The sequence below is a fragment of the Haliotis rubra genome, unplaced genomic scaffold (assembly GCF_003918875.1).
Source record: "Haliotis rubra isolate DU_JTF1 unplaced genomic scaffold, ASM391887v1 Scf617, whole genome shotgun sequence".
Classification (NCBI taxonomy): domain Eukaryota; kingdom Metazoa; phylum Mollusca; class Gastropoda; order Lepetellida; family Haliotidae; genus Haliotis; species Haliotis rubra.
The window spans coordinates 567877-579941 of record NW_025767321.1 but is presented as its reverse complement, the minus strand read 5'-3'; the positions used below and the strand labels follow the sequence as shown (position 1 = coordinate 579941).

General features: G+C 41.7%; 1 protein-coding gene across 1 annotated transcript; it reads left to right on the top strand.

Annotated features, from left to right (window-relative positions):
* Positions 1-1868: 1868 nt before the first annotated feature.
* On the top strand, positions 1869-10130 carry LOC124256076 (E3 ubiquitin-protein ligase TRIM71-like). The gene is made up of 5 exons (XM_046690009.1): positions 1869-2073; positions 2577-3098; positions 4332-4405; positions 7290-7581; positions 8071-10130. The coding sequence occupies exons 1-5, from the start codon at positions 1869-1871 to the stop codon at positions 9768-9770; spliced, it is 2793 nt and encodes a 930-aa protein (XP_046545965.1). The 3' UTR covers positions 9771-10130.
* The last annotated feature ends 1935 nt before the right edge of the window (positions 10131-12065 follow it).

Here is a 12065-nt window from a genome sequence, read left to right as displayed (position 1 = left end):
TGGACCCAAGTTTTATATCAATCACGTAGCAGTAGTGAACCCAAAGTCACAAACCTCGGATTGTGTTTAATTGAAGCCAAGTCGTAAAAGGCATCTCTCTCAACAGCTGTCTTGCCAAAAGCCCAGACTGCTACCTGAACAACAATGTTGGACTTTTGCTAAGGTGGCGAGAAGATGCCGTTGCAGTAGTAGGAGACATCAGGAAGATATTCAACTTCATTTACATGGAATCACTTGTCATCGTTTCTTATGGAGAAATCTGGAAACTGATCGGAAACCAGATGTATACATCATTGAACGTGTCAACATGGGGCATAAACCAGCTCCGGCGATAAGCACAGAAGCCATGTACAAGACTGCTGATATGTTCAGGAGGAAAGTCCAAGTTAACTTCTCAAGTCAAGTTATGCTGATGATCTCGTTGACATTGTAGAAGCAAACAGATATCAGAGGAAGCGGAAAGTATGCTGGGCAAAGGTGGTTTTCAAGTCAAGTGTTGGCAGTTCAGTCGACAAGCAGAGGATCTTGAAAATCCAAGGGGAAAATCTGAATCCAAAATGCTGCTCAAAAGAACAAAGGAGCACCTACGAGTATTGGGCACGGGTTGGAATCCTTGAGAAGATCTGATGGAAATTCAAGTAACACTGAACATCTCACAGAAGAAGAAAGGTCAACGGACTGGTCCCAACTTGAAAGAGACAGACGCCCCAAGAGGTATACCAGATAGACTCACAAAAAGAATGGTCCTTTAACAAGTCATGACCATTTATGATCCTCTGGGTTTCTTAAGCCCATTTACACTTTTCGCAAATATGTACTTGAGAGACACATGGATATTGCAACTGCAATGGGATGAGGTACTCCCTCAGAGTCTCCAGGTGAAGTGGAACAAGTTCTTCAAATCTATGTTTGAAATGAAAAATGTGAAGTATGACAGGTGTTTACGCCCAGATGATGCAATTGGAAAGCCAAGTCTTGTCATACTCAGCGATGGAAGCGACATCGAAATCAATGAGTGCATCATTGAACCCACTGATCATGCTCGCAATCTTGGGGTGATAATTGACAGCACTATTAGCCTTGAAAAGCACGTCAATAAAATGTGCAAGAATGCCTACTATTTCATCCACAACATAGGCTTAATCAGGAAGTACATCAACCAGCAAACTGCTGCAACATTGATGCAAGCATATGTAGTATCTCGGTTGGACTATTGCAATGCTCTGCTGCAGGGGATTCCAGAATATCTTCTGAGCAAGTTACAGAGAGTCCAGAACTCAGCTGCCCGAGTTGTGACACCCACAAAGAAGACAGAGCATATAACACCTGTTCTGATGACATTGCACTGGTTACCCATCCGACAACGTATCCATTACAAAATATTGGTATTGATGTTCAAAGCCTTGCACAACACGGCACCAGTTTATCTCTCAGACCTTGTGCAAGAATATCAGCCAACACGCCATCTGTAGTCTGCCGGACCAAGACATATGGTGAAAGGTCTTTGCAGGTTTGTCGGCCCAGTTTTGTGGAACAAATTACCTCTCTCTTTTCGATCAGTACAGACATTCATTACTTTCAAATCCAGATAAAAAACTCATTTGTTCAGCATTGCATACGGAGTTCAGCAACGCTCTTGAGCAGTCTTCTCAAGACTGGATATTTGCGCTATATAAATGTATATCAATGTAAATGTAAATGTAAATGAATGTACTCAGGTACAAGTCATTCAAAGGTGGCCATCAAATGAATGTTTCCCCAAAAGACCTCCGTGAAGCAGAAAAGTTCATTGCAACAATCCTTGAAGACCTACAAAAAGGCTCAATGTTGAATTCAGTGATGATGACATATGGACTGTCGGGGAACGCATGAGAAGGTTCAACGCCATGACATCAGACTCGACAATACAGAAACTCCTACCTGCATGCCACTATGTTGCAAGGCTCTACATGAAGAAGGCCCATGAAGCAGGACACAGAGGAAGAAACGCTAAACTTGCAAGATTCAGACAACACTATTTGGTTCGTCATGGAGACAAACTGGCAAACAGTGTGAAGGCAAACTGTCAGTTGTGTAAGTTAAGGGAGCCAAAGTTACTCGCAAAGGAAATCAACCCCCTTCCAGAAGCGAGGTTGAAGTTTTCTACTCCATTCAATCATCCAATTTGTTTGGACCATCTAAGATACGAGGTGAAGTCCTAAAACGTACAAGTGGGAAGGCTTATGGAGTAATATTCACAGGCCCTGCTACAAGATGGTGTACTTGACTACGACACACACTCATTCCTCCTAGCCTTCAGCAGATTTGTCAGCATCAGAGTCTGGCCAGAAACCATATACAGTGATCCTGAACACAGCTGATTGGAGCGGAGCGTGAACTGAGAAAAGCATGGCAGAAGACTGACACAGGTCTTGTAACAAGCCAAGTACAGAAAATGGTCTGCAACGGATCTTTGGACCTGCAGACAGACCTTGGCACTAAGGAGCAGTAGAGGCACTTGTCAAGAGTGCCAAGAGAGCTATTCATTTTGCTATCCACAATATCCGAACGATTATATGCATCTGAATTTCTGACAGTATGTGCAGAGGTAACCAACCTGATGAATGAACGTCCTATTTGTGCTCGGATCAGTGAAGACTCAGACATAACAGTCTTCACCCCAAACTCCTTATTACTTGGTCGAGCTACAGCCAAGAATCCAGGCGGATGGCAACCCAGAGGTTCGGTTGAATCAAAGTATCATCTGGTCCAGACAATCACAGATGAATTCTGGAAGAACTGGACGGAGTTGTTTGCTCCAACACGTCTTGTTGTCCGACAGAAATGGTCAACGTCTCAACGCAATCTCCAGCCAGGTGATGTAGTTCTTGTTGCAGACAAAAGAGTTCTACGCGGAGACTACAGGCTGGGATTGATAAAGGAAGTGTTCCCCGGCAGTGACAGCAAAGTGCGCAGAGTGACTCTGACCTACAAGAACCCGAAACAAGGTGAAAAACAGTCGGTGTATACTGGAGTGAAGGACACTACAGTCTCTCGCAGTGTGCAGCGTCTTGCGTTGCTTGTTCCAGTCGACAGGTCTTCAGAGATGGAGGATTCAAGTTCGTGTTGCAAATGATTTTAGTTCCAGTAATATTTTCACAAGAGTGACTTTAGTTTAAGATGATTCTAGACAGACACTGATCGCAGCGACGCTTGTCCTCCCGGACTATTGGAATCAGTTATTCAGAGACATTAAGTTTTATTAAGTTGAGTGCAACTCGCCGCTCACAGTAATTTTGGTATCAAGGGGAACAACTGTAATTGGGGACGTTATGAGCGGAAGTTGACGGTTAAAAGGAAGCCACGCGGTCTGCGTCATGAAGAGATAATTTTGAAGATTTATTTTGCAGTAAAAGAGCAGGTAAAAGTCTGTATTCGCCAGGAAAGTTTCACCTAACGTTTCAGATCACTTAAATCTATTACTACGCTAGGTTATGCTTGAGTTTCAACGCAGTTACATCTTTGTCTCATGAATGTTTCATCAAGTCGCAATTGACTTTCATGTATGTGTTGGAACCGTGTTGTAACAGTGGAGTTCTGCATTAAACAATTTAGACTTTGAGTTGATATTCCATGAATACGAAGAGGCTTAGCCATACACCCACATCGCAAAACAATACAAACGCATTGTCCACTCCCTCATTCAATCAACCACTTCACCAAACAAACAATCTCTCAATCAACCATCCTCTCGACCAACAAACCTTCAACCAATAAACCTTTCAACCCCCGAAACACTCACACAAATTATGAGGAATTCAGCCATTTCAACACAAATAACCAGGAATGATAAATTCACAAAATTTCAAAACCTTATTTCAAAAGTGACTTCTTTTTTCGCTAGCTTTGCATAGATCTTATCCAGGTCATAGGTTTGGATTCAACAATCAACCCCCAAAAAAACAGAAAGAGAGTTGGGCATGGATCCCCAATCAAGCCTTGGGTCTAGTTTTAGTGAGCCTGATCTTTATATTGATCCAGGAGCCTGTTTTCAGTGAATATTTCATTAAGATGTGTCTCAAGCCATAATTATGGAGACGTGTCCGTGAGACACCACATGTGTCCACAGTTGTATTTAAGACAGCAGGTGATAAGGCGAGTTGCTACAGTCTTTAAAGGATAATGTAATTTGATTCTGTACTGTGTTGGAAAATAGGCCTATGGAATTCATTATAAGAGAACGGGGTAGTAATCATGTATGGATGGGACTTGGCGTGGACAGAATATGGGGAGAGACCCAAATAGCCAAAGTTAAAAGTCGAAATGAACATTGACTACATGGAACAATGCAGATGAGTCAAGGTACAAGATGTGTCAAGGTCATGCCAGAATTCTGCTGTGCCCAATTATGTGGCATCTCGTGCATGTGGGTTTCGCCCAGTCTAGGACCTGTTTCAGTGCAGATGTTAATTAAAAATTGCTTTCATCACGAACTAGGTTTGATGTTGTTTTGCTCTGTAATATAGTAGATCGTCAACATGATCAAGACACAGGCCTCGGGCGTGACGGGCCAGACCTTCACCACTATGCTTATCCTTCCCCCTCGGGCCCCCGGCCTCTATGTACTACGGTTTTCGCGAAACATTCAGGTGTGAAGTTTAAAGAGAGTTTGAAATCAGGTTACATACTCCTGTATTCGAATGAAACGACGCGCAAAATCAAAGCAACGACAAAGCGATGTGTGCAATATCGTGTTATTCCCGTAACAACTCCGACCCTTGCCGCCTACATGCTTTCCCTTAAGCAAAATATATTCGCAACCTTGAGCTCAATAACGGGTGGTTGGCATGCTCGGTGATAACCCGTCGCTAACCAGTCCAATCTAACTCTACACCGACTCGGTGGAACGAGGAAGTAAAGGTAAGTGGGCGTGCTGGCGATATTTGCCAGATTTCATGTTTCATTTCAATTCTAACAATGTTAAGATAGAGAGACGTCAGTACGCCGTGATTGAACGACCAGGTGTGAAATAATACGGTGGTAATAGTCTAAAATTTCAGCCATGGTGTTGTTTTTCCTGTGTGTGACCTTCCCACTGAGGGAACCGACTACCCTCATCTCAAACAAGTTGGTGTGTAGGCTTACCTATACACTGACGCCAGTTAATTACTATGCCTGTCATATGTACATATATCACAGTTTTGAGACAGTATGGGTGTATAGTGTCAAGTGTTATTGCATTTGTTGGGAAATCTCTTACAGCTTGCTTTCGTTTTCGAAATGAGTTTTGCAATCTTCGCCAGTACATCATATACGCGACAATAAACGTAAATGCACCAATTGGAATAATACTAATATGAAAAGCCTTTACAGGGGGACAAGACCAAGCTAAAAAATATTATAAAATCTAAACGTAATAAAGTTTATATGTTGTACAGGGGAGACACCATACTTGGGTTGTTAGGTGACGTCGTGAAAAAACAATTCTTATCAGTATGCACGTGATTCTCTATATCCATTTATCAATCGTTATGTACACAATATTGACAAGAGTGATTATTTTTGTCTTCTTTATCAGCAGTAGTAGATAGACGATATGGGAATGTGAGAACAAGTGACAACATAGAAATGAATCATTATTATTATAGGATATTTATATAGCACACATATCCACGCAACTAGTAAATGCACAAGGTGCTGGAGTGTTCCCATGATCAACGGATGTCATTTTTCTGGCAATGTTTTAACCAACTCAACTCCCTGGGGAGTATTCATCTCATGCAGCCTGTTACCCTACAGGGTACCCATTTCAAGCTGGGTGAACTGGGCCCCCAATTCATGTAGTCACAGTATTTTGTCCAATGATGCTGCACGTTACTATACCCGCAACTTGGTGTCTGCATGTGTTCGTGTGTCCACCATCTGGTCACCTGCCATCGGATGATATTTCTGTATCAACGTAAGAATGATGTAAATCACATGACGTATTACTATGACAACTCTTGTCTTTTTGTACCCTCATAAGGTCATGTGTTATGCAGTATAGTTTCTTTATCTTTAACCACATGGGTACAATGTGTGGAGCCCATTTCTGGCGTCCCCCGCCCTGATATTGCTGGAATATTGCTAAAAGCGGCGTAAGACTAAACTAAACTCAATCAATCAATCTTTACCTTTAACAGGAAATGGTTTAATCCAGTTTTACTTATTTAGTACAAAAAGAGGCGTAACTTTATCAGTGAACACATCCTCCTCACACTGTTCATGAAATTCATGTCACTTGGAATTTGAGGATTACTTCTCACAAGTTACTTACTTTCCAAGTTCTGACTATTTTTGTCAGGTGTTGTTACAGAAACAAAGACACGCAAAAGTAAACATAAATCTTCAAGTAAATTGATTGGCTGTTCAGACGTTAAAACAGACAGATAACTAGACACACTTGGTTCAGCGAGGTCAGGGCCTCATCAACATTGGTTCCCCGTCAAAACTTAGCAGCCGGGACATACGTATATACTCAGAGATAACTTTGAAGATGACTAAATACAGTTACTCAAACATTTCAACCTACATAGACTGGGTTGTCGTCTCTGTTACATTATTTTCATGTCATCTTAGGTTAAACGTCTTTTCAATAAATGATGTAGTACAGGATAACGAGATGGTTGGATTATCCATTGATGAGGTCTTAGCAACCAGAGTATGGGTCACGTGAGAGGCTTATCTATTGATGACGTCACGTGTTGGCGATTAAATAATCATTAATCAAACTCATCATTTTAAATAGGCCATACATGCCAATGTAGACATAACTTGGTAATCCGTGTGAGAAGTAATCACCTAACTCCAAGTTTTTTCAAGAATTTCATGAACATGTCTTGATGATGTGGTAACTGATAAAGTTGCGTGTCTTTTTGTACTAAATCAGTAAAACCGGATTAAGCTAGTTCTTGTTAAGGTAAAGAACCCCTGGGCAGCAAGGGTAAAACCATATGTGTCACTTGTGCTTCACAAGATACTGACTGCAGGTGACCTTGTCCTTTGACGCTTGAGTTTTCCCCATATATCTTACAGTGAATATGAAAAAATGGATTATGTATAATGTCTGATTCACTCAGTGATTATACATAACCACTGAAATTTTCAGGGATTATACATAATCACTGAGAAATAGACTAGAAGTTTAGATATTCATCTGCAACGCTTGTCATCTGTGGAAGCACTGGTATATTTACAAATTTGAAATAAACACTTGCTATCGTTTAGATATTATCATTATCATGGATTACATGTGCATCCTCTGTTTGCAGATGGCGACGTCTCAGAAACTGGAGGAACATTTCCTCACATGCACCATATGTACAGAGGTGTTTGACAATCCGTGCACCCTTGCCTGTTATCACACATTCTGTCGGAAATGTGTCGTCAACTACACCAAAACCAAACCGGAAGCCATCAGTGCCAAGTCTCTGCTGTGTCCTTTCTGCAGCAAGACGACGGAAGTGAGCTCCCCTGACAGACCAATAGATGAGTGGGCGGATGACGTCAAACCGAGCTTTGTCATCCAGGGACTCCTGGACTCTTTTGGCCCCGGATGTAAAGGTAAGGATGATGCTGAACAGGTACTGCAATGATGGTCTACTGGATGTGTCTTGCATCACACTCAACAGAAAAAAACCCATAAACACGTGTAGTTAGACCTACAATCTGTAAAAAGATGTGTTTATGGTCACTGAATAAAGTTTTTAGTCGTACCAATACGGCATGTTGACCTCTTAGTCTTTGCAAAGGCAAGACATCCCCCTTTTCAAGTGTGTACTATGCCTTTTCCTATCCGCATGTGACTTTGAGTACACTCATTATTTATGGATACGTGTTTCAATTTGTACCTGCACAATACTTGTGAACGTGGTGACCCAAGTTCTTGAATTCTCGTTTAGTCAGTTTTGCAGATATAACGTGTTGTGAAGAAACTTACACTAACATTAAATAGTAACAACCATTGACAAATCATGAATATATAGATAGATGTTGGTACAAATACGCGAGGATATAATGATGGCTGATTTGTAATCAACCTTGTGTTTCCAGATTCGAAGAACTGCACGTGCTGTCATCGCGAAGGGGAGACAACTCCAGCGACTGTGTGGTGTTCGGTATGCGATGATGCCCTGTGTGACGCATGTGCTAGGGTGCACAGTCGCATCTCATCAACTCGTCATCACGATACATCTGAACTGACTAGGGAGGCCATTATCCCAAGGAAACGAAACATCAAGTGTAAAGAACACAAAGATGAAAACATCAAATTCCTGTGCAAAGATTGCAAGAAAGTCACCTGTCACACCTGTTGTGTTATCTATCACAGGAAATGTGAGTCAGTTGTCACACTGGAGTCGGAATTACCTGCATTAAAGTCCCAGCTGTTGAATAAGAAGGAAACTATTTCGAAGAAGCAAATGGAAATGAAAACGAAAGTTGATGCTGTTAAAGTGAACGTGGTTTCTGAAAAAGATCGATATGCAGAAATTGAACAGGACATCAAGTCTTTTGGTACCAAAGCGAGAGAGAAGATAACTCTCATGGAAAATAAACTGCTAGATGAACTGAAAGAAGTTTCTGAAAAGCACATTGAACAACTGACAGCCGACATAAGGTCGGGTGAAATATCAGTACAGATGTACCGACAACAGACTGAGCTCATAGACCAGACTCTACATTCCGAGTGTGACATGGACGTGTATGTGATGTATCAGGGATGTGAGGCCGGTGATATGGATGCTGTTGGAGACGTAGACGTGAAGAAGAGGATGAGAATAACCAGGATCATGTTTAGAAAGAACGGAGACAGGCTGTGTAGAGCTCTGGACGATCTACAGCTGGGTGAGATTGATGTCCAGTATGACGGTATGCTGAATTTTGAGGGAACAGATGTGCTACAAGACACTGGCAATGTGCTGGACCTGGAGGCTGCTCCTGTGTTGCAGGACACCATTAGCATTAAGGTAGCAGGAGACGACATTAAGGATTACCCTGCTGACGTAACAGTGTTGCTGGTGAATGGTACATACACAGTGGTTGTAACAGACTACTACAACAGCAGTGTGAAGTCCTTCTACTACAGGAACAAACAGCGACGTCACAATAAACTCAACATGGGAGGTGAACCGTGGGGTATAACAAGGCTGAAACACAACCAGGTGGCTGTCACTGTAACGGATACCAGACAGATTGTAACAGTTGAAGTGAACCCTGACCTGGTGCTGCTGTCGACCATCACAACCAGCAAGTATTACTGGGGTATAACGTCTCTAACACCATCCACGCTAGCAGCAGGTTCTGGTAGATGTGTGGATATTCTGGACATGACAGGAAACGTCCTAAGGTCAATGAACGCTGTAGATAGTGGAAAGGTCATCATACATTCTCCCAACTTTCTTTGTACAACAAGAACAGGAAACATCCTTGTGTCGGATAGCGGTTCGAAGCGTGTCCTGTGCCTGACAGCTGAAGGGGACGTTGTGTTCACCTTCCCTACAACAGGACACACAACACTGAGAAGTCCTTGTGGTATCACAAGTACCAGCACAGGTGACATCCTGGTTACTGACTACTATCAAGATACTGTTGTTCATCTCACTGAGTCAGGACAGTTTGTCAGAAACATACTCACTAAAGATGATGTCGTCTCGTTCCCGCACGGAGTTTGTGTAGATGGCCATGACCGTGTGTATGTTTGTAATTCGCACTCAGATGAAATCAAAGTATTCAGTTTCAGTAGCACAGTATAGACCTTTAATCAACAGCCCATTACAACTGGATATTACAATTTACAACGACCTCCTGACTGCAGATTGACTGACCTGGTGCTGACAAATCATCACGTACAATATACAGTGAGTGAGTTAAGATTGTCACATCAGCAATATTTCAGCAATACCGAGACTAAAAACAAGTTATCATTTCGTGCTGAATAAATGTAAGTCCAATATAGAATGTTATTGAGTATATCTAAAGCACCGTGTGACTGGGTAAAGCTACTCTTAGCCCAGCAGATAAGTGCAGTTTTTTCACTGAATTGTGCACTTTGTGTTACAAGCATGAAATTTGGCATGATTGTAGCTTATACTCTTCTTATTAAATAAAGATAGAGAGGCCTCGCAGATTTTTTATATTTTTCATATTTTTAGGGGAAAAAAGTGAAAAATAATCATGTTTTCTACTATTTTCGTCATTACTTTTTAAAAAAAATCTTCAATTCTCATAAATCACATATTAAATTGTAGGAAATTCATAGCTGATCATTTTCCATATATACATGTCTTGTCTATCTTTAATTGTTAGGTCTATGGAAGTCATTTATATCATGACAACCCGTAAAAGGGAAAATTGAAACATTTTTCAAAATGGCCGCCATATAGACTACATCAGTAAATAAGTATGAGATCATCCCATGATCTAACTTTTTTTTATCATTTCTTTGCAAATTCAAAACGAGAAGCGTTGCACATTTTAGCCATTTTTCATATTTTGAGGAAAAAGTTTGGGAAAAAATGAATTTTTAAAAATATTTTACCTTAACTCAATTTTAAATTTCCAAATCCTAATAAATTGTGTATCAAGATTATTGCGAGAACAGATGAAAGTTTTTTGAAGTAACAAATGTAAGATTTACTTACATGTATAATGTATGAGTTTAGTTGCCTATGGATCACCTTTAAAAACCATATCAAAATCAACGCAAACATGTTTGATTTCAACATCATTGTCAAAGTAGCTATTTCAACAATCTGTGGCAGGTTACTCAATTATGTCTTTAGTGGAATTGTATCTAGATTGACTTAATTAGAAAATAAATTTGTCTCCTCCACATTTGCACAGTGCAGTGCTTTTACGCACTTGGACCGGTTTGAACAGTACACAGTATTTATCATTATTATTATGTTTTTACAGATTAAAGACAGTATGCAGCAGAGAGGGTTCGGGTGATCCTCGCACAGTCAGGCTGGTAAGGCTCATTATCAGCTCAGGGCCCTTGCCCCCTCTACACGCAGCCCAGACAGCGAATGGGACTTCTCCCAGGAAACACTGCCTAGTCGAACCCACCAAGAACTTTCCGGAGAATATGAAGGCTCCCCAACACTGCAGCCTTCTGCATTACCCAGAGTATCAGAAGGGCTGTACTCCCGGTGGAGAACCCGGGCACTCTCCTGATCTGCGCCAAGAGTTCAGGAGGTACCAAACCGAGGGCACCGAGAACAATGGGGAGCCTGACGACAGTGTACTTAGGATGCAAGCGAGACATTTCAAAGGCGAGGTCCGCATATTTATCATGCTTTTCCTGAATCTTGCCAATCACGTTGCTGTCAAAATGGACAGAAAATTCAATGATATAAATAAATTCATTGGCTTTATCAAAAAGGACAAGATCAGGTTTGTTGGCAGGAATTTTTCTGAGGCTGTATCTGGGCCTATTCCACAAAAGTTAGAAAGCATCATTTTCCATGACGTCCTGGACATGTTCAGGGTCGTACCATGGATGGACCTCAGAGTCAAAGCCACAGACATGGCGGAGACAGTAGTAAAAGCAACGAGCCATGCCATCATGTCGTTTGAGATATGCGGTTTGTGCCAAGGAAGGGCATCCACTGACAAGGTGTTGGACAGTCTCTGTGAATTCATTGCTAAGTCGACACTTCATGTTAATATTCTCCTTGAGAATCACATTTAGGCGATTGCGAATGGGAAGTGACTGGTCCTGAGCAGCGAAAAGGAAGCCCTCAGTTTCACATTTAAGACCAGCCGACTTCATCCAGGCGAAGGAGTCGGTGGGATTGCTATTCTGTTCCACACACTGAATGTACACACGATGCAATGGCTTCTCAGAAAGCCTCTCCACAAAAGACCGACTCTGGGCAGACTTGGTGAAGGACTTCACCTGGTTTACACCCATCGCTGTACCGTCCAGCAGTACAACGCCATCAGCAAAATCAATCTCAAATTTCAGATTCTGTCCAACAACCTTGGCACGCTTAAAACAGCTGTGGAATTCTGTGCTTTCATCATGAGTCTTGACATGCATCACC